This window comes from Phoxinus phoxinus, assembly GCF_949152265.1.
Source record: "Phoxinus phoxinus genome assembly, chromosome: 10".
NCBI classification, from domain to species: Eukaryota; Metazoa; Chordata; class Actinopteri; order Cypriniformes; family Leuciscidae; genus Phoxinus; species Phoxinus phoxinus.
In genome coordinates, this window is record NC_136885.1 from 29,129,039 (window position 1) to 29,150,436 (window position 21,398).

Here is a 21,398-nt window from a genome sequence, read left to right on the forward strand (position 1 = left end):
GCAAATGAGACCATACTAACAAAACCTTGACCCCTTTTCACTTTTAAAAAAAAAAGCAATTATCAAAAGACACAAAAAGGTATTTGTTAAGATTTATTTACACAGTTCAAAGAATGACAAGTTAGAATCAACTCATAAAAATGCTATGATTTCTGAGGCGATTCAGAAATGTAAGTGTTTTAAATATAACGAGTACATCAAGTCATATCAAGTAGTATTTTCATCACCATCTTCGATTTGTCCCTACATATAAGTTGCAATCACTGTAGCTCAAAGACAGGTGCAGTAACTAATAATATACAACCCACAGCGCAAGCAGCATGTGTACAAAGGGCGAGCAGATAGTCGCTCAATGAGACTGTTAATGTTTTTTGATAATAACAATAGTAGCTTTGATGTCAGTTTCTATCACACTCTTTCCATTGTCAGTGTTTACATTTTTGGTGTAGAGGCAGATGTCCACTGCAGAAGAACCAAAACTCAGGCACCTTACAGGCAATCACAAACACCATGGCATTAGGAGTGCATGCTAGGAGACAAGACTGGATTTATGGAATGTAACCTGAAACCGCAGGATCAGTGCTGGAAAACTGCCAACTGAAAAGACTTATCAGTACACAAGCAAACAGACAGTAATGAGGTTCAAGAAGCATGAACATGGACAAGGTGTTACATGGGGTCAGAAACAGTTCATAAGAGGACTGCCTGCTTCTGTTGTTTGCTTCAGCTTTTGTTGAGTGTCCAGAGAGGATCCAAACTACTGAGTGGATCATCGCCCTCTGGAGGTCCCTGCAGGCCTTTGCCTTCCTGTGGGTGAAGGAAGCTTTGTTTGTTAATCCTCGGTTTTCCTCGATGGGCACTGTCCAGCGTGAAGGCTTCAGGTGTGAGAGAAGCCAGCAGGTCTAAAGATGAGGAGGTGGGTGGCGAGGGAGCATGAGGCGCAGCTTCAGTGGAAGGGTGATGATTTGAGACAGGGGAGACAGGAGTGGACCCAGTGAACCCATTCCCGTGGCCACTAGGAGGCGAAGGTGACTGCGTCTTGCCCGGAGAAGAAGTGCAAGAGAGGGGGGGACTGATGGAATCAGGCATCGCTTCATAATAAAGAGGGTCCTGAGAAGGCTGAAGTGGCATATCTGTATGATCTGGTTCCCCTATGCTTGCCACTTCAGAGGCAAAGGGAATCTGGTCTTGGCTGAGCTCTTGTTCATGGTCAATACTGGGAGGTCGAATGCTTAGTTTGGCTACAGTGGCCTGTATGGAGCTAATAGGCATGTCTCCTCCCAGAACAATGTCTTGAGATTCCTGTCGTGAGTATGACTAGAAAGACAGACAACATTAGACAAACAGTTACACAGATGTTCATTTTTTAACATAAGCAAGTAAATAAGAGTTTACCTTCAATGCAATGTTGTTTGGGGTCCTAGTGCAAGGGGACATTATGATGCCATGGCGTTGCAGAACCTGCTCTGTATGTTTAAGAACAGCCTCATAGCAAAATTTGAGGTGAAGCTGTGGAGATTTAACAAAAGTACCATTATAATCTATCGATTGAACACTGAATTGCAAAATGTCAAATCTCACAGTAAGTGCACCTTTTCTTGAAGCATGTTTTTCCTCTGCTGCCTCATCTTCCTCACCAGTTGGATCAAGTCAGGTATACCATTGCCAGCCTCAATTTCTTGCAGTGCTGCATAAAGCAGACAGAAGGCGCCAGTACGGCCAACACCAGAGCTACAAGAAACAAAATTCTTATACTTTCCTACTTCTGCTTAGCTTTGTCTATTTGTTCAATGTCATTAATAATGTCTATGAGGTATGTTGAAATATAGTACCTGCAATGCACCACAACTGGAGTGTGTAGCGGGCGCTGAAGCAGGTAATGTCCATGGACTTCTTGAATGAAACATATGAGGTTGCTTTTACTCTCTGGAAGGCCCCTTTCCAGAGAAAATAAACCAAAAAACATGAGTGACAAGTGTTTCAAAAGGCAGCAATGTTAATAGATTAATAGATTGACTCTGAATATGTATGGAGAATGAGTCCTCACAGTTCAGGCCATGAAGTAAACTGAAGGTGTGCAACAGTGCGTCTCAGACTCTGGTCCCGATACTGTAGTCCTATCATGCGCTCTATATGAGTTGGAGTGCTCTTCTGGGTGGTCATGGTAAGGGTTATTGGACCCTGAGCAAGTTGTTGGCCTCTCTCTGATGGAAAGTAACGCAACACCTTTTGCTGGGAATAAAACGCATTGCAAAACTTAAAAAATATCAACAGCAACTAATATTCTAGAAATCATCAGGAGGACCCTTGCTAAAGCATAATTACCTTCTCCAGTTCTTGCTCAGACACTAGCATGACAATGACAGAAACCTTCTGCTCATAAACCATGAGCCAGAAGTCAGCTGCGGTGCCAGTGAGGGGAGCCTGTGTTGCAATGAGCCGGGGGCAGTATGCAGATAGGTCCTCAATGAAACTGGCATTGACGTAATCGTCTTTACCAGAGCTCAAGACAACACGATTGCAGTCATAAGGCATCACATCTTGATGGCGGTTCTTCATGGTATAGCAACGAGCAATGGCAATAGAGAGCTGGCGAGTATCCTTCTCCTGTTGCTCCTGCAGTTCTTTCCATTGAATATCAAGTTCTGACAGACCTCTCTTCCCTGTTGGGCGCTCTAAGGATTGGACTCTTGATCGAAACCGTTCTAGCTGTGCACTGAGTTTTGAGACCCTCTCTGGTGCTTGGTAAGGATCTCCCTGAATGAGTCTCACACCCTCTGCTTTCTTTCTGTAATGTTCCTCCTGAGGGTCAGCTTTGGTGGGTAGTAAGACATTGGCAGTGTCCTTGGTACCTCCATGCTGGCTCTCAGGGCTTGAGGAAAGCAAGTCATCAGTTCTAGAGTTCTGTCGCTGAAACAAAGTGGAGTCAGGTGGAGCTATGGGACCAGTGGGAGTTGAAGCCTGAACTGAGGACTGCGGCAATGCTGCTCCTCCTACTGGGGTAAGAGCAGGAGATGGTCGCTGGGTGACCATACCAAGGGATGGAGGACCAGGAGAGGGAGAAGGTGATGGGGCAGGAGAAGGTAGCACATGAGGCTGTGGTGCCCCTGGTGCTCCTGAGGATGGAGGTATCATGCTTTGAGGCCCTGGGGGAGCACCAGCTACAGGATGCTGCATTGGTCCAGGAGGAACGTTTCCACCTTTAGGAACAGAATAAGATATTGGGCCTCCTGGTGGTAGCTGTTGTGGGGCTAAAGGCTGTGAAGAAGGTGGCTGGGATTGAGGTTGCAGAGAGGCCACGGTCTGGTTGGGAACCATAGGAATACCTCCTGTAAAACTCAAAGGTGCAGAGTTTGAAGGAATGGTTGGCTGAGGTTTGTAGATATTGTGAGGGAGTGCTGGAGGACAGGACTGGGGAAGGATTTGAGGATGAGGGTGGTTTTGATGTTGTAAAGGAGTGCTGGAGTGCATTTGTACATGTGATGAGTGTGGGCTATGGGGTACCTGAGGTTGAACAGGAACAGTAGCCCTCAGAGGGACTGCTGGGTATGCTGGCTGTTGGTTGGATTGATGAGTAGGGATTATCTGGGACTGGGGGCAGTGAGATAGCGGTTGGGAGACTGCAGGCATTTGTGGGTGAGATGGAGGAGACATGTGAGTGGATGGCGCAAGCATTTGTGGTTGCTGGGGAGGAGGCATCTGCATATGGGGTGCAGGGCCTAAATGATGAGAGGATGGGTGTATCTGAGGGTGAGGAGCATGGGGCAACTGATTGATGATGGGAGGTGTTTGGGTCTGGGAAGCAGGGGGAATCTGTTGATTGACATGTGCTAAGTGTGGCATTGGCATAGAGGGTATTGGTTGGGAGGACGGAGGCATTTGCTGATTAACATGAGCTAAGTGTGGCATTGACATAGGAGGCATTGGTTGGGGGGATTGTTGCATCTGTGGATGTATGCCTGGATGTGACATCTGGCGCGGAGTGACAGTGTTAACTCGAGGAGGTTGGGAATTCGGAACAAACGAGACAGGAGAGTAACCCTGATGGGGCTGCACATGGGTAGCTGGAGCTCCAAACTGTCCTTGGATTTGAGGTTGCTGAAAGTTTGGTGGTCCTGGTTGTCTTATTTGGGCTATGTACTGTGGGAATTGAGGCTGAGTGTGCTGTGGCCTAGTCGAAGGTCTTGGAATTTGTTGAGTTGGTACAGATGGGTAAAATGGCTGTGGTTGGCTTTGACCACCTTGTTGAGCAAATACCTGCTGGGGCCGAGTTTGAGGCTGTGGATGACGGGCTGGCATTGGTTGTGGAGGATGACCCATGGGAACACCAGGTTGCTGCATGTACTGGATATGGGGTGCCATCTGATGTGGAGCTGCATACACTGATGACACCGGTTGGTGTTGGCCAGGAGGAGGCATAACTGCCTGGGCAGATGCAGGACTGTAACTAGGAATAGGTGTCTGTACACTATCCACTGTAGTGGTGGAAGGTCGGACTGGAGTATTTTGTGGGGTAGGTTGGTTCTGAGAAGATGGAGGGCAGTACCCAGAAACAGGTGGTGGTGGTGGAAGGGCCTGAGGGTTGGGCATCTGTGGGAACTGTTGTTGTGTGTAACTCTGAGGTGGTGGAAAACGGGAGATTTGAGCAAGAACTTCAGGAGGCGGTAAATTTGGTGGAAATCTGGGTTGCGCAAAGAGTAATGCTGAGCTAGCTCCAGGCCAGCGCAGAATAGAGCTAGCAGCGGCCCCGGAATGTGTTGCCGGATGACCAGATGGTGGAATCGCAAATTCAGGAGGAAGGCTGCGTAACTCTTCTGGGAGATCTCCACCAAGGGCTAGGATAGCAGCACTCAGCTCTGCCAGTTCAGGGTCTTCGGAGTTGGCAAGATCTACATTTTGGCCTTTCTTCTGGGGAGGCTTTGGGGCAGTGGGTCTTTGGGGAGCCTTTTTCTTTAGCTCTCTGTCACACATTAAGCATGATCACATTAATTGGAGGTAATACATTAAGCTTTCTATTAAAAATGTGTGACAAACAGTTTTTTATCTGTGTAAAGAATTACATACGTTACTAGATTGGTGATCAAACTCCTAGTTACCTTTCCATAATGGTTTGTCTCTCCTCCTTTCGGGCCTTGCAGACAGTCTTGGCTCTCTCCAATAAGCGAGAGGACTTTGTTTCCAGATCGTCATAGAATTCTTTGCCCTCCTGAGATTTCTTCATTAGGTCTTCATAGGCCTCATAGGAGGCCACAAGCATCTGTACAGTGCTGTTCCATCTAAAAAGTAAATAGACACTGTTTATATACTTAAGTATGTGATATGTTTATCACATTTAAATGTTATCCCTTAAGTCATACTTGTGTTCGGTTTCTGTCAGGCCCTTGCGCACAGTGGCATACTGTACATTAGCCTCTGTCAGTGCCTTCAGGATATTCTCTTGAGCTGCCAGGTTCTGATCAATGTACACTTTCACCTGCTCATACTTCTTAAGCTGCTCCTCAAACAGTTTCTATGAGGGAAAAGTACTTGAGCAAAGATAAAACTACAATGCAGTGACAGAATTCTAATAAAACCCCTTTAAAAAGTCACCGTCATGTAAAGCCCATACCTTCATGTCAGCACGTTCAGTTGTGACCAGAGCAGTAGTGATGTCGTCATGCTGAATCAGGTCTCTAAGCTGCTTCTCCAATGAGCTTCGTTGGTCCCGCATTTCTTGCACTTTACTCAGAATTCTCTTCATAGTCTGGAGACCTGCCATCTCATCTGAAAATCTCAAAAAATTATAATTCTCATAAACATACATAACATGATGTTTTTTATATTATGTCTTAACAAAACACCCACCCTCACTAAGTTGAGGTCTCGGCAATGCCTCTCTAAGAGTGTCTAGTGGTCCACCGAGGAGTCTCAGATTGCTGATGTGCAGATTCATGGCCCGATGAAGTTCTGTGTTGGTGAAGCTGGCTTTCTCATGAGCTTCCAAATACTTTTCCAAGTCCCTCCTCAGCTCGGCCAGGGTTGAGGGCCGATCTGGTATAGCCTGCTTCCCAGCAGCCTCTTCTAGTCTTCTCTCCTCTGCCTCATCCTCATCCAACACATCTCGAATCTCCCGCAGAGAGGCTTCCACATCAGTGAACACACCTGAAAGGACTGAGGATGGAGGAAGATGCTAAATTGTATAATTTTAAGAGCTGCTTAATAGCTTGAACTGAAAGGCACAACTTGTTTGAATAATCAAAGCTAAATTAATTAGCTTTAAATACCAGTGCAAAATAAAATAACATGGGGGGACTTCATAAAGACATCACTAACCCTGCATTGATTGGATGAGGTTTTTTACAGTGTCTGGTCTCACACTCAACGCAGCACATTTTTCCATCAGCACAGAGGGAAGGGTATTATACATCTCCATATTGTCCACCGACTCTGGGTCCAGGCCGAGAGAGTCCATGAATTGCCTATAGAAATATAACATTTAGATACATACAGTCTATGTGTTTCATGTATAATATAAAAGTTTGCACTCACTCTAATGTCTCACTCTTGCCATCTATTTTTGCCATAACATCCCGTAGTAGCTTGGCCTTCTCTTCACTATAAATTTGACAGAAAAAAAGGAAGAGTTTTTATTTTTTTGCCCCATACTTGATTCCCATCAAATATAGCACAGGGGAATTAAAAATGATCAGAATGAGGAACTGTAGAATGAGGTAAGATATACTTGTTATAGTATAGATGTTTATAGATATATATAGATGTTTTACATCTTGAAGGGTTTTATTTTAGTCTTTTGTTTTCAAGTTTTTGTGTGTATACATGTAATATATATATATATATATATATATATATATATATATATATATATATATATATATATATATTGTGAAAGAATAGTTAGGACTTGAGCCAAACCTGTAAAGAGAGGAGGCCTCGTGGGCAGCCATTGGCACCAGCTTTGCAAAAATGTCTGGGCCAGTGACACTAGGATCTGTTGGGTTTACAGGCAAAGCTTTCACCAATGGGGCACCTGTGATGAAGGCAGGAGAGTGTTAATCCTTAGAACAGCATTTTCCGGTAACATACCGGAACATATTTCTTCACACAGAAGTCACTTTAAAAACAAGCAGCTTTCTGTTGATCAATGCGGTGAATTCACATGACCAACTTGAAAATGAGCGACACCTGCATAGGGAACTCTTTTGCCCTCACATGAAACTCCTGATCACACGGATTTCTATTGGAATAACTGGATTTTGCAAGTGAAAATTCGCAGAGCAACAGTAAATATGACCGCACCTTTACGGATAATTTTTTTAATGGAAATAAGCACTTTTTCTCGTCATGCCATATAACTAATGAATGACATCACCAAAGAGTACAACAACATATGTTAGCCAAAATACCTTTCACTGAGGTCAATGTCTCCAGAGATGGCACAGATTCATGGTAAATGAAGTCATTGTCTTTTTTGGCAGAATTAAATCTAAAATGAGAAGTGACACAAATGTGTTTCCTGTGACTTTTATAAAGAATGAATGATTTTTTGGTAAGCTGTTAATGATAATATTGGCTTACTTTCCCCCAATGACATCCATGGTAAATCTAAGGGCTTCCTGTACACTGTCTGGCTGACCCTTAGCCATCTTAATTGCTTCACCGAGTTTGTCTAGTGAGCTTTGAAGGTAAGCAACCTGTTGAAAAATTAAATAAAGTATTAGAGTAAAAAGGTTTACAAAACAGCTGGCTCTTTCTAGGTTCATTTCAAAACCATGCTCTTCCTCTGATTAGTTTCTATATCAGGGATGGGCAACTTCGATCCTGCTCTGGAGAGTTTAGCTCCAACCCTAAACCAGTTAATCAATGTCTTCAGGATTACTAGAAGGCTAAGTGAGTTTTATCAAGGTTGAAGCTAAACTCTGCAGGACAGTGGCCCTCAAGGACCGAGTTTGCCCGTCCCTAGTCTGTGGTTTCATCTAGAAATGGAAGTAAACAACCAGAAACATTAGCTACACTGTTCTTCTTAAATAAATAAAAAAACATCTATAAATGACAATAGACTTGGATGAGATTGAAACTAGTTCTCCATGGCACAACAGCACAGATGGCCACTAACTGAAATTGAAGACAGAAAAAAGGCAGGTTGTACCCTCTCTCCATACTTCTGCTGCTCTTCGGCCTGTTTCCCCATGTGCAACTGTTGAGAGACAAGAGGATTTAGGGTGACTTGCTTAGAAACATGTAAAAAATAAATAAACATGTGACCATCCTGCTTTGAATAAAATACTCACATGAGCAACTGCAGCAAAGTAGTAAATCTTCATTTGCACTAATTTCTTCCAGTCTTTCTGTATCTTTCCTAACATTGAAACCGTTTCGGAGTTCTCCAGAGCTCTGCAAGCCTCTTTGTAATAGTCCACCACCTGAAGACAAAAAGATTTCATGTCCAATCAGATGTTAGATTCATACTGCAGCTAGTAACAAACTGTAAATTATATATATATGGATGTACCTTAATTTTAAGGAACTAAATTGTTAAAAAATACATATATAAAAAAGTACCTGGGCACTTATCCGTGCAACAAGGAAGCTCTTCCGGTTATCCAACATAGATTTTTCCAACAGGCACTCTTGGGCCTGACCCTGAAAAGAGCAATTGGTACTTTAGTCCTAATCTACAAAATGGCAAATGAAAAATATGTATATAACATATATACATATATATATGAAAGCAGTAACACATTATCATACCAGCATGAGGTTGATGTTGAGATTAAGGATCTGGTGACTCATGTCCACACTGAAGTTGTGACTGAAGTGATCACGCAGGTAGGTGAAGGCTCCAGCTGAGCACTGAAAGTGTGTGCAAGATACTTTCATTCCCTAACAGTGGGGGGAAGAGTGAGAGTTAGGACCCTAGAAAAAAATTACATTTACTGCAAATGGCCGTAATTAATTGTGAGTTCCAGACCAGTAAAAAATTATTTTAGATGAAATCTCAGACTTTTCAACCTCGCACAGCACACCCACAGACGGTCCACAATCAGTTTGTCAGATTTATTGCTCACAAAACTCTAAAGCACTTTGAATTCGAATTGAATGAATTCGACTTCATGCCGCACTGCGCAGACAGTTTATTTGTCCCTGAACTGAACGGACCGATCGGCGAGAGTTGCCGCTTGCAGTCGAGGGCGGAATTGAAAACGGTGCCGTCAGACACTTTCTGCTTCCCGTAGTGACGCTTGAGCGGTGTTTGCATACTTTATCACAGACAAAGTGGATTAGATGCAATATTTGTCAAATACACAGACATTTCAGACGTTTTCATGAAGCAACAGAAATCTTGTTCATGTACTGCTTAATACAGCACCATCTGTACAAGAATAAAGTTCAACATTAGCCTATACTGTTTAAATACCAATAAAGTGGGTACCGGTATATATATTTTTATCAGTTTTGTTTTGATAAAACATTATGGTAACATGAAAACAGCTTTTACTGTTATAAAAACGTGGATTTGTGAGCATTAGCGGAACTGAAGGTGTCAGAATAAACACGAAGCACACGTCATTGTTGTCATCAGTGAATCCGGCCAATCGTGGAACAGCTGTGTCGTCATCAGAGCTTGTCCAGTCACTCTGGAGTCAACGCTGTCTGAAGTCGGACAAAATTTGTAACCGGCATGCACTGCTTCAAGTCAGATGCTGATCGGTCTGCGAAGCATGAAGTCGATCACACCTATTTAGTCTGCTAAAACCCGACCCCTCACCCATACTACATTTTTTTATTTTTCAATAATCTGTCTCAACACAGAAATATGTTTGTTATTTGTGAAAATGTGCTGAAATAGAAATCAATCATCTCTCAGCCTGACGATGTGAATATTTCAGAGATGAACCAGTAATTCCTATATTATGCACACACTGCATTAAAATCACATTTAAATGATTCCTTCTGTAGTTCAGCTCACCTCTTCAGACACCCTGTTGTCCATGGCTCCCAACATTGAATGGAGTGCTCCTACAGCATGGGAAACATGACTTGAATCAGGAAAAAGGCCTGCTCTTGAACAATACCCTCTTCTCAACAACACACTCGTTATTTATCGCAGACAATGCAGTCATTGAATAGAGGAATAATACGTATCAGTCTAGTACTAACTCACCCAAATTATAAAGGATGCAGGCCTGCTCGTAGCAGATGTCCTCATGGGTCACTGTCTTTCCAGAAAATATCTCTGTCCTATATATTAAACAAAAAAAGTGTAAGAGGAAGCCGAAAGGCAAGCACACTAGTAAGATGGCTGGTTTGGAGCCCTCACCAGGAGATGGGGACCGCAGCTTCCTGCCCAAATCCCAGAGGCACACGACTCTGAATATAATGCAGCTGCCCGAAGTACTTCCTTAAGGTACTGCAGCCCTCAAAGTCACGTGTGACATTCACAGCACTCTAGAAAGACAAGACAATGCAGAGAATGTAGAAAAGGTATGACCATAGACTTCCCGTCTACCTGTTGCTCGACTGGTTGAGCATGGTGCTAGCAAAGCCAAGATATAATTTCAGAGAAGACACATAATGATTAAAAGTATACCTTGAATGCACTGTAAGACTCACCTGTCTGAGTTGCTCCAGTTTCTTCAACTGCTCATTATAATTGTCAGGATTTTCCCCATAGTTCTTCAGTATGAACTGAGAAAAGGGAAAAAGAAGTTAGCAGAGTTACAGCTCAGCAAATAAGGATTGCTATTGGTAAACGATTGCACAACTTAATACTACAACTGATTTTTTTTTTTTTCAGGATAAAATGAAAAATCCAAGAAAAAGGAAATATGCAGTAGTGATTGAAAGAAACAAGCAAAGAAGTCTTCTGATTTTTTTTTTTCTTGGCCACTAACAAGACCATTCAATACAATACACATAAAAAAAATAAACAGTTTAAATTATTTTACAGTAAAGAGACACTGACAAAAATAATCAGGCTTTATGATGGAGCCGAGAAAAAAATCTGGAACAGCAGTTCCTCTGCTTCACTAAATAAATATCATATTTCTGTCATTTTGTTTACATGCAACACTATCAATAATTACCATGCATAAACATAAACAACCACCTTTAACAACCCGAACCTGCTATTCATCCTTTGGCCTAGTTTGTTAGGAATGGATCTGATAACTAACATAACACAAGCTAATAAAAATTCCTGACTTCTGGGAGGAGCTGGAGGATAAGGAAGCATTTTTTAAGTTTAATACATTAATATAAACATTAAATGTGAAGGGTGACCACGGTTCTCAAGAAATAATTTTGTTAAATAGTTTAAATGCCTCTGTACGTTTCACACAGAAAGGCTCCAGAAGATTCGGTATAAAGCACAAGAGCTGACCATTTCTATGACGCTTTCTTGTCATTTAAGTGTTGGACAGCACCAGTCCCTATCCACTTTCATTGTATGGAAAATATCGATATGAAGATTCTATACAAACATATGCTTTTGTGTTCGCAAAAGACATAAAGACACGATTTGGAATGATATCTGAGTAAGTAAATGATGACAGGCTTATTTAGGTAAATACGATTTCTGGTTGAACTGTTTCTTTAAGAAAACACAGAATAGCTCAAGTAGCTAATAGCTGAAAAACAGGACACAACTTAAAACTTATTTTTTTTGTGGCAGATTACATGCATAAAACATGCTGTTTTGTTTATTTTCACTGTATAAGAGCAAAGACAGTAGTGTGTGATTTGAACAGGCCTGTTTGGTCCCTCACCTGTTTGACAGTCGGGCTGAACTGAAACTCTCCAGCCTCCTTTAGATCCAGCCAAATCATCGGCATTCGCGGCACGGCTTCCATCGCAGCCCCCGATTTCGCTGAGCCGACTAACGTAGAATAGTATTATAGCGTTCAAGTACTTGGAAAAAAGCCTGTGGAAGTATTATTTTACATTTTACAGCTATAAACGACTGTGTCATGTCTCCATTTACATCCATAAAGGAAGCGATTGCAGCCTCGGGAAGTGACATCATGAGATCTGAATTCTGACTCTGGGAAATGTGGTTCTTTGTTTTCATGTCACGTGGGCCTACTGGTGCTATATTGTATTATCTACAGAGGTGTAAAAAGAAAGTAGGATTGAAAGGATACTGTGTCGAAATTTTATCTAGAAAGAACTTAGCTACATTTACAAAATATATAGGCCTACATACTAATTTTGCGTAGGCTACTTGAGAATAAATAAATACAAATTTTACGTTTTTCCTTATAGCTTTCCTTATATAGGCTAGATGGCAAATAATGTTAGAAATTTAGAGACTTTTAAGATAATTTTCATTCTCTTCTCTTCTCCTTTTTTTTTGGTCATTATGTGGGTGGCAGTGTTTGTCTGTGCAACTTCTTCTTTCATTCAGTCTCTTTTCTGAGACAAAAGAACATCTTCTGTAAGCCAAATAGATACAGTGAATTGAAATGCTACAAATTATTGTCCTACTTTTCCTGCCTGGTAAGAAAAGATTTTCTTATGTCTTTAGTACATTTAGTCAGTTGTTCATTCTTATCTGGTTTAATTGATTTCAGATTGCATTAAACTAAATAGTTATTAATTTATATATTTGTTTACCCTGAGACAATCTATTATAGATATTTTTTTATCAATTGTGACATTTTCAAAGAAATTATTTATTGAATCAATAGAGATACCATGGGGTCCAAATCTCTGAGGCCACTAAAAATGTGTCTATTTTGTGTTCTTCTAATTTTATAATGAAAGGCTGAACATCCTTTTTTTCAGAATTTCTTAATATCCTGGTATATGGAGTTCACATTTGTTTATTTGATTATAGTGACATAAATAGTGCAACATCTTAAATAGTTCTTATTTATGTATTCTGTAACTTTGCTTTATTCTAATTTTTTTTTTTTTTCAGGATTAAATGAAAAATCATAAATATTCAATATGGTCTCAGAGCTTTAGATCTTACTGTATTTCTGTTGATTCATTATGTAAACTTCTTACAAAATGTCACAATATATCAACATCTATAATAGATTGTCTCAAGATAATCCATTTTAATCCATAGTAACAAATTCTCTAATTAAATAAAGTGTTTTGTGCTCCAGGTGTTCTCAGTAATGAGTGGAAAGTGATTTATCCTCATCCGATCTGTGCTGTGAGGGGATCCAATGTCACTATTGCCTGTTCATTTAAACATCCAGCTGCGGAAGTAACGCGAGTGTTATGGTGTTCAATGAGATCAAACCGCGATGTCTGTGAGAATAAGCCATATGTTTATGACAGTGATGCCCAAAATAATCAAAGAAACTTTCAATACATTGGAGATAACACTTCAAATTGTTCTCTTTTGATCAGTAATATTAATCAAACACATTCTGGAGAGTATAAATTCAGATTTAAAACCAATTTGCCAGAGAATACTTGGGCAGGTAATCCTGGAGTGGAAATTTCAGTACGCGGTAAATATAAAAGGTTTATTCTGGTTGTTGCTGTTTTGTTTTCTAAAAGAATCTTTCAATATAATTATGGGCTATTTCTCTTGTTTTCTGACAGATTTAAGGGTGTTAATGACCAGATCGAGAGAAAATGGAAGCATAATAGTAGGAGACTCTTTGAGTCTGACTTGCACACTTAACTGCTCTAATTTAGATGAAGTTCAGTGGTTTAAGAATGATGAACCGATGAAACATTCAGACCCCATCCTCAGCTTCAGCAGTGTGACTACTAAAGACTCTGGGAATTACTCTTGTTCTTTGAGGAACTTTAAAACTGTATCTGAAGAATTTAGAATTGACATTGAAGGTTGGTTGAACTGGTAAACATATTATACATATTTTCATAACTACACCGTCATATTCATATTTGGAAAATGACAGATTTACATACTTTAAAGTGAACTATCTATCCCTTTGTCCTCAATAGATGTTGCTGTGTCCCCAACAGTTCTGATTATTGTAGTGTCTTTAATCGCACTTGGTTTCATTATTGCAGCTGTGATGCTTATGAGAAGGTAGGACTTTTTGTATTGTTTGTACTTTCACACACCAATGTATATAACACTTTCAGTCAGTCTGAATGAAACATTAACATGACCTTGCACAATTCAGAAAACACATAAGAATAAAAATGATTTTGAAAGTGCATTTTGTGGTCCTGCCAGAGAGTTTTATGTTGGCGAGGGCGAGTGATTGAGGCTTGAGACACAAAGATTGCATATGTAGCCAAAATAAAATACTATTCAGTTCACGCACCTATTTGTTTGTTTATTTTGTTAATTTATTTGTTAAAATAAAGAACTATTTTTAAATATTTTCTGAAATCATCCAAAATCTTGTATCAGCTAAATTGTGCAATTTATAATTCATGTCTGTTACATTTACTTTTTTAAAGGAAAGCAGAAACTTGTGGCAAACCAAAGGAGGAAGGAGAAAACAGTACTCACCAAACAACTGTAAAGATATTTGTAAAACAAAAAGAAAAATGTTTTTATTTTTTTTCTTTTTTTTCTTTTTCATTCTGTCAATACTGAAGCCACTTTTTCAAAACTCTTCATACAGTCATACCAACATAAATCTTGGCCAAAAAGTTACTCTCCTCCAAAACTCACTCTTACAGTAATATATCTCAAAATAAGCTTCTCATTCAGAAAGCATACATCGTCACTCATCACTCACTCATAACAACTGACCTAAAAACAATAACAACAGGGAGCATTGGATAAATCATACATTATATACATCATAAATTAACTTGTATCTTTGAAGTTTGAATGATTTTTCACATATATAGAAAATTCATTAGAGGATAAGAATAACATCTTTTAATTTTACTGGTCGCATTACGGTATGTAACAAGAATGAATGAGAAATGCAGCTATTTGTTTTTTCTATATCTAATTTACTTGCGGGAAAAAAAAACGTTGAAAAAAAAATGCAATTGCAAATAGTTGTATTTGGAATAATTATTATTATTATATATAGATACGATTTTATCATTATTCTGATTTGAATGTGTTATCAGTTTTGAAAGCAGAGTGTAGCATTTGAAAAATGTGCTGCAAATAGTGTTTTGCAGATGGTGAGGTATGGATGACAAAAGTGTTCATGGAATTTGGAAAATGTTCTCATTTACTGTAATGCATTTCGTGTGAAAGCACTGAAAAATGATTCACAGTTTGGTCCGCATGGACTTCTGTTTCACTGAATGTGTGAAGAGTTTTGAACATGTATTGACCGATCAATCAGTATTGACCGATGCTTGTCAGCAATTGAAAAAAACTGTTCTGTTGCAAATTGCTGTCTTATTCAGTTTTTATGTTAGGTTTTTAACTTAAGTTTAACAGTTTTGAAAAGAGTGTGTAAACATGTGCAAAGTGGCTTGTAGGTACATAGAGTTTTGGTAGTGAGTGAGAAAATAATACCTTTAATTTACTGTAAAATGTAGTCAGTCAGTGAATACATTTTGTGCCAGCAATCCACAGTTTAGCTCACATAGACTGCTGTTGTGATCACTGTGTGATGAGTTTTGAAAATTTGACGTAAGTATTGAGAAATGTGTCCTAGCGATTGTAAAATAAAAACTATAAACTGAAAGATTAACACCTGCCTGGTGCTACATCCAATAGGTGCCGCATCTAATGGTTTTGATTACATTTCATTATTTAGATTCAAAAAGTGGTAGTGTTTAAAAAATATGTTGAAGAGTTTTGAAAAAGTAGGTGACCTAGCAATTGTGAGGAAAAAAATGCAAATGCAACAAAAGATGATAAAGACATGTTCTCTGCCATCTGCTGTAGGCTGAAACCGAGGCACGCATAGTCTCCACAAACCTAGAGGAAGCCGAGGATGTGCTGCAGGAAGTGCAATATGAATCTGTCAACATTCAACCTAAAGAACTCCTTCAAATGTGAGCATTCAAGAGACATGTCATCACTAAAATTCTGTGCTGTACTTACATTTTTTACAGTAATCTGACCATTAGTTATGAAGATGATGCAACATGTTTAATCATATTTGACTGTCTATCTTACATAATATTGATAGTGAATATATGTTCGTGAGTATTTCACTGAAACGATTATCTTTATTTCTAGGTCTGCCAACACAGAGCAGGAGAATGATGCAGCCACCTACAGCACAGTGATTTTATACTTTCAGCAGTAAAGATACAGATGCGTGTGAGTGACTGACTGAGTGACTGACTCACTGAGTGAGTGAATATAAATCCATTAAAATACTATTTGGTCAGTGGAAAAGATTGAGAAAAACTTTCTCTGAAATGTATTTTACACTATTTTATTTATTTATTCAAAAGCAAGGATATAGGCTACTAAATGGTTTTTATTTATGTAATGTGACGGCACATCCGTATATCATATTTTCCCAACGTCTACCGTTAAACATGTTATCAAGTGGATGAATAATCATATGCAAATGATATGCAGATGAGGATATGCATAGTAAAACTAGGCGTTGTAAGCTCCATATATGGTTATTTCGGGGAGGAGACGCATGTGCGCACAATGGCCCTCATTTACGCTCATTTATCAATCTTGCGTCGAAACGGGCGTATATATTGGCGTAAGATTATGCTTACACTTGTGCCGTACGCCAACGTCCATATTGATAAATCGCAAAGTCACCGTGGTTTTGGGTGTAGGCTACGCCAGGTGTACGCTGGAAATTTGGTGTAGCTTATGCACTTTTCATAAATGAGGGCCAATCTCCCGCTGACTGGGATTTATAAAGTGTATTGGCCCTCATTTATCAATCTTGCGTCGAAACGGGCGTATATGTTGGCGTAAGATTATGCTTACACTCCTCTCACCGTCTGATTTATAAATGAGGCCCCTGGGGCCTCATTTATAAAACGGTGCGTAGGATCCTTACTAAAAGTGTACGTGCGCCCAAAAGCCAAAAATGGCGTGCGCAAAAAAATATTCAGACTTATAAAACCGTGCGTACGCCAGAACCTGCGCATGATTCACTTTATAAATCCCAGTCAGCGGAAGATTGTGCGCACGTGCGTCTCCTCCCCGAAATAACCATATATGGAGCTTACAACGCCTAGTTTTACTATGCATATGTAACAGGGTTAAAAAGAACATTCGATTTAAAGAGTATTATATGTGAATTTCATAAAATAAGGCATTTGGCTGTATACATTGGTGTTAGAAGGCTTCCCTCCTGTGGCTAATAATGGTACTGCAGATATTGTATTTTGTCGCTCTTCTCTTGCCGTACCGCAGCAGATTCAAGTGTCGATGCTGTGGGTATGTATGGCTTTTCATGCTCTGACGCACTAACAAATTAATTGTGAAAATGATACGTTTCAAGTGAATCTTTTCGACGCAATATATTTCATACATGTATGTGAACAGATAGATAATGGATTTAGCACTTTAACACGGTTGTTGAGAGTGTTATAATATGTATTGAATTTCCATGTGCGTCACACGTGCGAGCACGGATTCATTTCTCGTGACGATTGCATCTGTCTTAACTATCTGACGATTATTTGTATTATGAGTCGAGTGAATGTGTCATTTCTATCTTTCTAGTGCATATGAATATCTGCAGTCTGTCAGCCAATGTAAATTGTCTGTCTTCTTGTTGTTTTCATAAAAAAAGGTATGTTGCTTTCGTGTTTATTCTGTTATAATGTCGACAAATGTTATTTATATTACTGATGTTGTCTGCAATTATTCTGTACATTTACACTGGTGTACTTAACATAATACTTATAATATTAGTTATTTGCATTGTATATCATTACTATGTGTTTAATGTGAATAATACAAATTAATGGTGGCAGCAGATTCAAGTGTCGATGCTGTGGTGCATATGAATATCTGCAGTCTGTCAGCCAATGTAAATTGTCTTTCTTCTTGTTGTTTTCATAAAAAAAGATAAATTGAAGCTGAACCCCGTTTGTGAGTGTGTCCTTCCACATCCGTTACACTGGTGCCGTGACTCCGTGGATCCCTTGATCAGCTTGATGCAGATCGACCGTGATTGCTGTGTGCAGATCGAGTTCATCGGTGGATCGAGTCTTCATTGCTGTGAGCAGGTCAAGTTCGTCAGAAGGGTCAAGTGAAGTCTTCAATGCTTTGGATGCGGACAGTATACACATACTCACACACTGTCATTGGGACTGTACATTAGTTTATTACATACACAACGCATGGACACATGGAATGTAGTTCTGATTTGACTGTCATCGCGATCAAGATATAATTTCAAGTAGTGAGCTTTCTCATAATCAATATCGTTGATAATTTTGTTGTTTTATTTTTTAAATTTTTTTTTAATTTTTCTCATGCACAATTTTTGATTTCATTATGGCTGAGAAACCTGAATATGATGGTGATCTGGATGCATCATGTTATGGTAACATGGGTTTCCCTAGAGGAAGGGGTACATGGTTACTGAGTAGCGCCGAAGGTGGTACTTTCAGTGAAGACGTTAGTCGGGGGGTTGGACGACCACAGTTACATGATGACAACGGTAGGGGTATTGGGTTGAGTCAGTCCCCGGGTGGTACTCCTGTTGGTCGTGTTCCTGGTGAGGGTCCATACACCTCGACACCTGGTGTTGATAGAGTTGCTTTTGACCACCTAACAGATATGGTGGGCCAGTTAGGTTCGCAGATTGGCGAGTCAATAGTTGCAAAACTAGTGTCTGCTGGCTTAGTTAATGCTAATGCTGATTGCCAAACCAATCCACTCAGTTACAATCAGACACCAGCACGCACAGAGCAGTGTACACATACACAAATGGTTGCACCACAAGTTACAGTGCACATGAAGTCTGAACATGACTCATTTAGGGGTGATGGCTCTGATAAGTATGGCATTGAGGAGTGGGTGGACAGGACAAAAGCTTACTTAAGAAAGCAAATGTACCCTGTTCATGAGCAAGCCGAAGAGATAATGAGTAGACTAGCTGGAAAGGCAAGGGATGTTGTCAGAATCAGCCTTCGCAGTGATGATACGCTCAATGTCAGACGGGAACCTGAGTTAATTTATGGCATTCTTATGCAGTACTTCAGTGAAGCGACCTCATGCCTACCACTTGCAGACTTTTATGCCACTCTCCCCAGAGCCAAAGAGAATCCTGTGGACTACTGGATTCGAATTAACAAAGCGGCTGATCTGGCAGATGAGGGACTGCGAAGACAAGGAAAACGGTTCAACAACATAGGAGAGGAGGTAACACGGATGTTTGTTAAATTCTGTCCTGATCCCAGTTTGGCGAGTGTGTTCAGATGCAAGCCTGTTCAAGAATGGAGTGCAAAAGAAATACAGAGCAGGATTGATGATTACCAGAGGGAATTTAGGAGTCGGGGGAATAGTACAGTGAATCTGAGGAGTCAAACAACTGCAGTGTTCAACAGTGAACATATTATGTACGATTGCCCAAAGACTGAGTCGCCTTCGGTTCCAGCCCAATCAGTCAGTTCTTTGCCTGATGCTCAGGCACATTGCCAGTCAGAGTCTAGACCAGCACCAAATCAGGCACAGCATCAGCCCTTCTTCTGCTCAACTCCAGCCCCAGTGATATCTCAACAAACACAACAGGCTGAGAGTCAGTTACTCACTCGAATGATGGAGATGATGGAGCAGCTCATGGGCAGGGTGCAATTTCGTGATGTTTCCAACCCAAGGCATGGCTCTAGACCAGCCTTTCTCAAAGTGGGTGCCGCGGCACACTGGGGTGCCCCCTGACTGTGTCAGGGGTGCCGCCAAAAAATTACGAAGGCAAAAAAAAAAAACAATAATAATTTACATTTCATATATAAATATATTTTAATTTACATAAATACATTCTTCTTCTTTTTAAACATATGAACGGGTTAATAAAATTGTAAATTCATTTTAGATAAATATATTAAATTAACCATAAAAATCTGTCTCACCTCAGTAACTGTCATGACGTCCCCACCGGGGTTGCTCTAGCCCCCTAGGGAGCCCGCGCCCTAAAGATACGCGAATGGGCAATTATTTAATCCGCAAAGTTTTGCATCACAAAACTCATCTGTCCGCCATCCGTCCGCACCAGCGTTTTTGACCAATTTTCAAAACCGCACCCACCCGCCATCCGCTGATTGGGCGATAGAAAGCGCTGCTGATGACAGCCGCGAGACTAGAAAGCTCTTACCTAAGAATATCAGCAGCGAACTCCGTCTCCGATCGGCGCACAGGCCAGGGACACAAATAAACAAATAGTCTAAATTAAACGCACTTCGGCAAACCTGAACCTTATCTGATAGGCTACTGTACAATATTTTCATTGTAGCAAATGCATTTATAGAAAACGCATTTTGGCACATTTCAACATGCTGCTATTTTGCCTAATGAATGCCTATTTCACTTTATTTTTTAGCAAATAGATAGAAAGCTCGAATAAAATAACATTATAGGCAAATTCTACGCACTGTTATGTCAGGGTGACAACTAACGTTATAGGACAGCGCCGCCGCTCCCACCATTTCAGTATAGAAATGCAGACATCCCGAGTCTCCCGCATATTGATAGCGGCTCACTGATGCCCGCGTTAAAATCTCCCGGAATCTAGAGCGAGCGCGCCCGCGAGACAGAGACTGTGCTCCAAACCGCGTAGCGCGTGCACGGCAGAGGGAGAGAGAGAGCAAGAGACCGTGCGCGTGTGCCTCATGAAGCGCATGCAATATCATTCCCCTATTTTCTTTTTTTGGAAGTAGGTATAGTCAGATATACCTATAATAATAATTATATTAATAATTAATTAATAATTAATACTATTAATGTCCCTAATAATAGGGATAATACCCCCGGCTTGTGCATGCGCGCATGTAGATCTTTTTTTGTGTTTGTGTCTGTGGGTGTGTGTGCATGCGCATATGGCACAGATGAAAACAAGCACTATATGGAAACACATTCCTGCTTATCTCTGGTGCATTTTTTAACATGCATTTTTTTCTTATCGTATTGTATCTGATTTTATTTATTTTTGTCATGTCTGCCCCTTTTTATTTTATTTTAACTGCATTCTGCACTTCATTTTAGTTCTCCTGGTCTGGATTTGTTGTTGGGTTCTTGTATTGGGCGGTCCACCTCTTACGGTTTTATGGCATTTGTGTCTCTGATTAATTATTTTGTGAATTACTTTGCAAACCTGTGTTTTTAAAGGTGCTATAAAGTTGCTATAAAGTTATTATTATTATTGTTATTTACAGTTCGTATTATGCTCGGTTCATTACTGTCCTGTCTAAATAAACAGGACTTTTGCATTTATATTTGGGTTATGCAGTGTTTTAAATTATATTTTACACTGGGGTGCCTTGAGATTTTATGCACTTTTGAAAGGTGCCCTGACTGAAAAAAGTTTGAGAAAGGCTGCTCTAGACAACAG

The 21,398-nt window shown here is 40.2% G+C and overlaps 2 protein-coding genes across 2 annotated transcripts; one reads left to right on the forward strand and one right to left on the reverse strand.

Moving 5' to 3' along the window:
• Window positions 1-77: 77 nt before the first annotated feature.
• Window positions 78-12,029, reverse strand: ptpn23a (protein tyrosine phosphatase, non-receptor type 23, a). Its single transcript, XM_079624694.1, has 24 exons — window positions 11,766-12,029; window positions 10,612-10,686; window positions 10,319-10,446; window positions 10,163-10,239; window positions 9,968-10,017; window positions 8,749-8,880; window positions 8,560-8,640; window positions 8,289-8,420; window positions 8,147-8,194; window positions 7,576-7,691; window positions 7,404-7,483; window positions 6,913-7,027; window positions 6,529-6,594; window positions 6,313-6,458; window positions 5,845-6,150; window positions 5,609-5,763; window positions 5,358-5,509; window positions 5,097-5,276; window positions 2,326-4,960; window positions 2,048-2,232; window positions 1,833-1,937; window positions 1,593-1,731; window positions 1,396-1,509; window positions 78-1,317 (listed from the first exon to the last, which is right to left on the reverse strand). Exons 1-24 carry the CDS (start codon window positions 11,847-11,849, stop codon window positions 724-726), a joined length of 5,895 nt encoding a protein of 1,964 aa, XP_079480820.1. The 5' UTR covers window positions 11,850-12,029; the 3' UTR covers window positions 78-723.
• A 432-nt stretch (window positions 12,030-12,461) lies between these two features.
• Window positions 12,462-16,169, forward strand: LOC307006122 (uncharacterized protein; the record flags this gene model as incomplete). The annotated part of the gene is made up of 5 exons (XM_079626767.1): window positions 12,462-12,495; window positions 13,113-13,190; window positions 13,561-13,809; window positions 13,930-14,017; window positions 16,100-16,169. The coding sequence occupies 5 exons, from the start codon at window positions 12,462-12,464 to the stop codon at window positions 16,167-16,169; spliced, it is 519 nt and encodes a 172-aa protein (XP_079482893.1).
• Window positions 16,170-21,398: the final 5,229 nt, after the last annotated feature.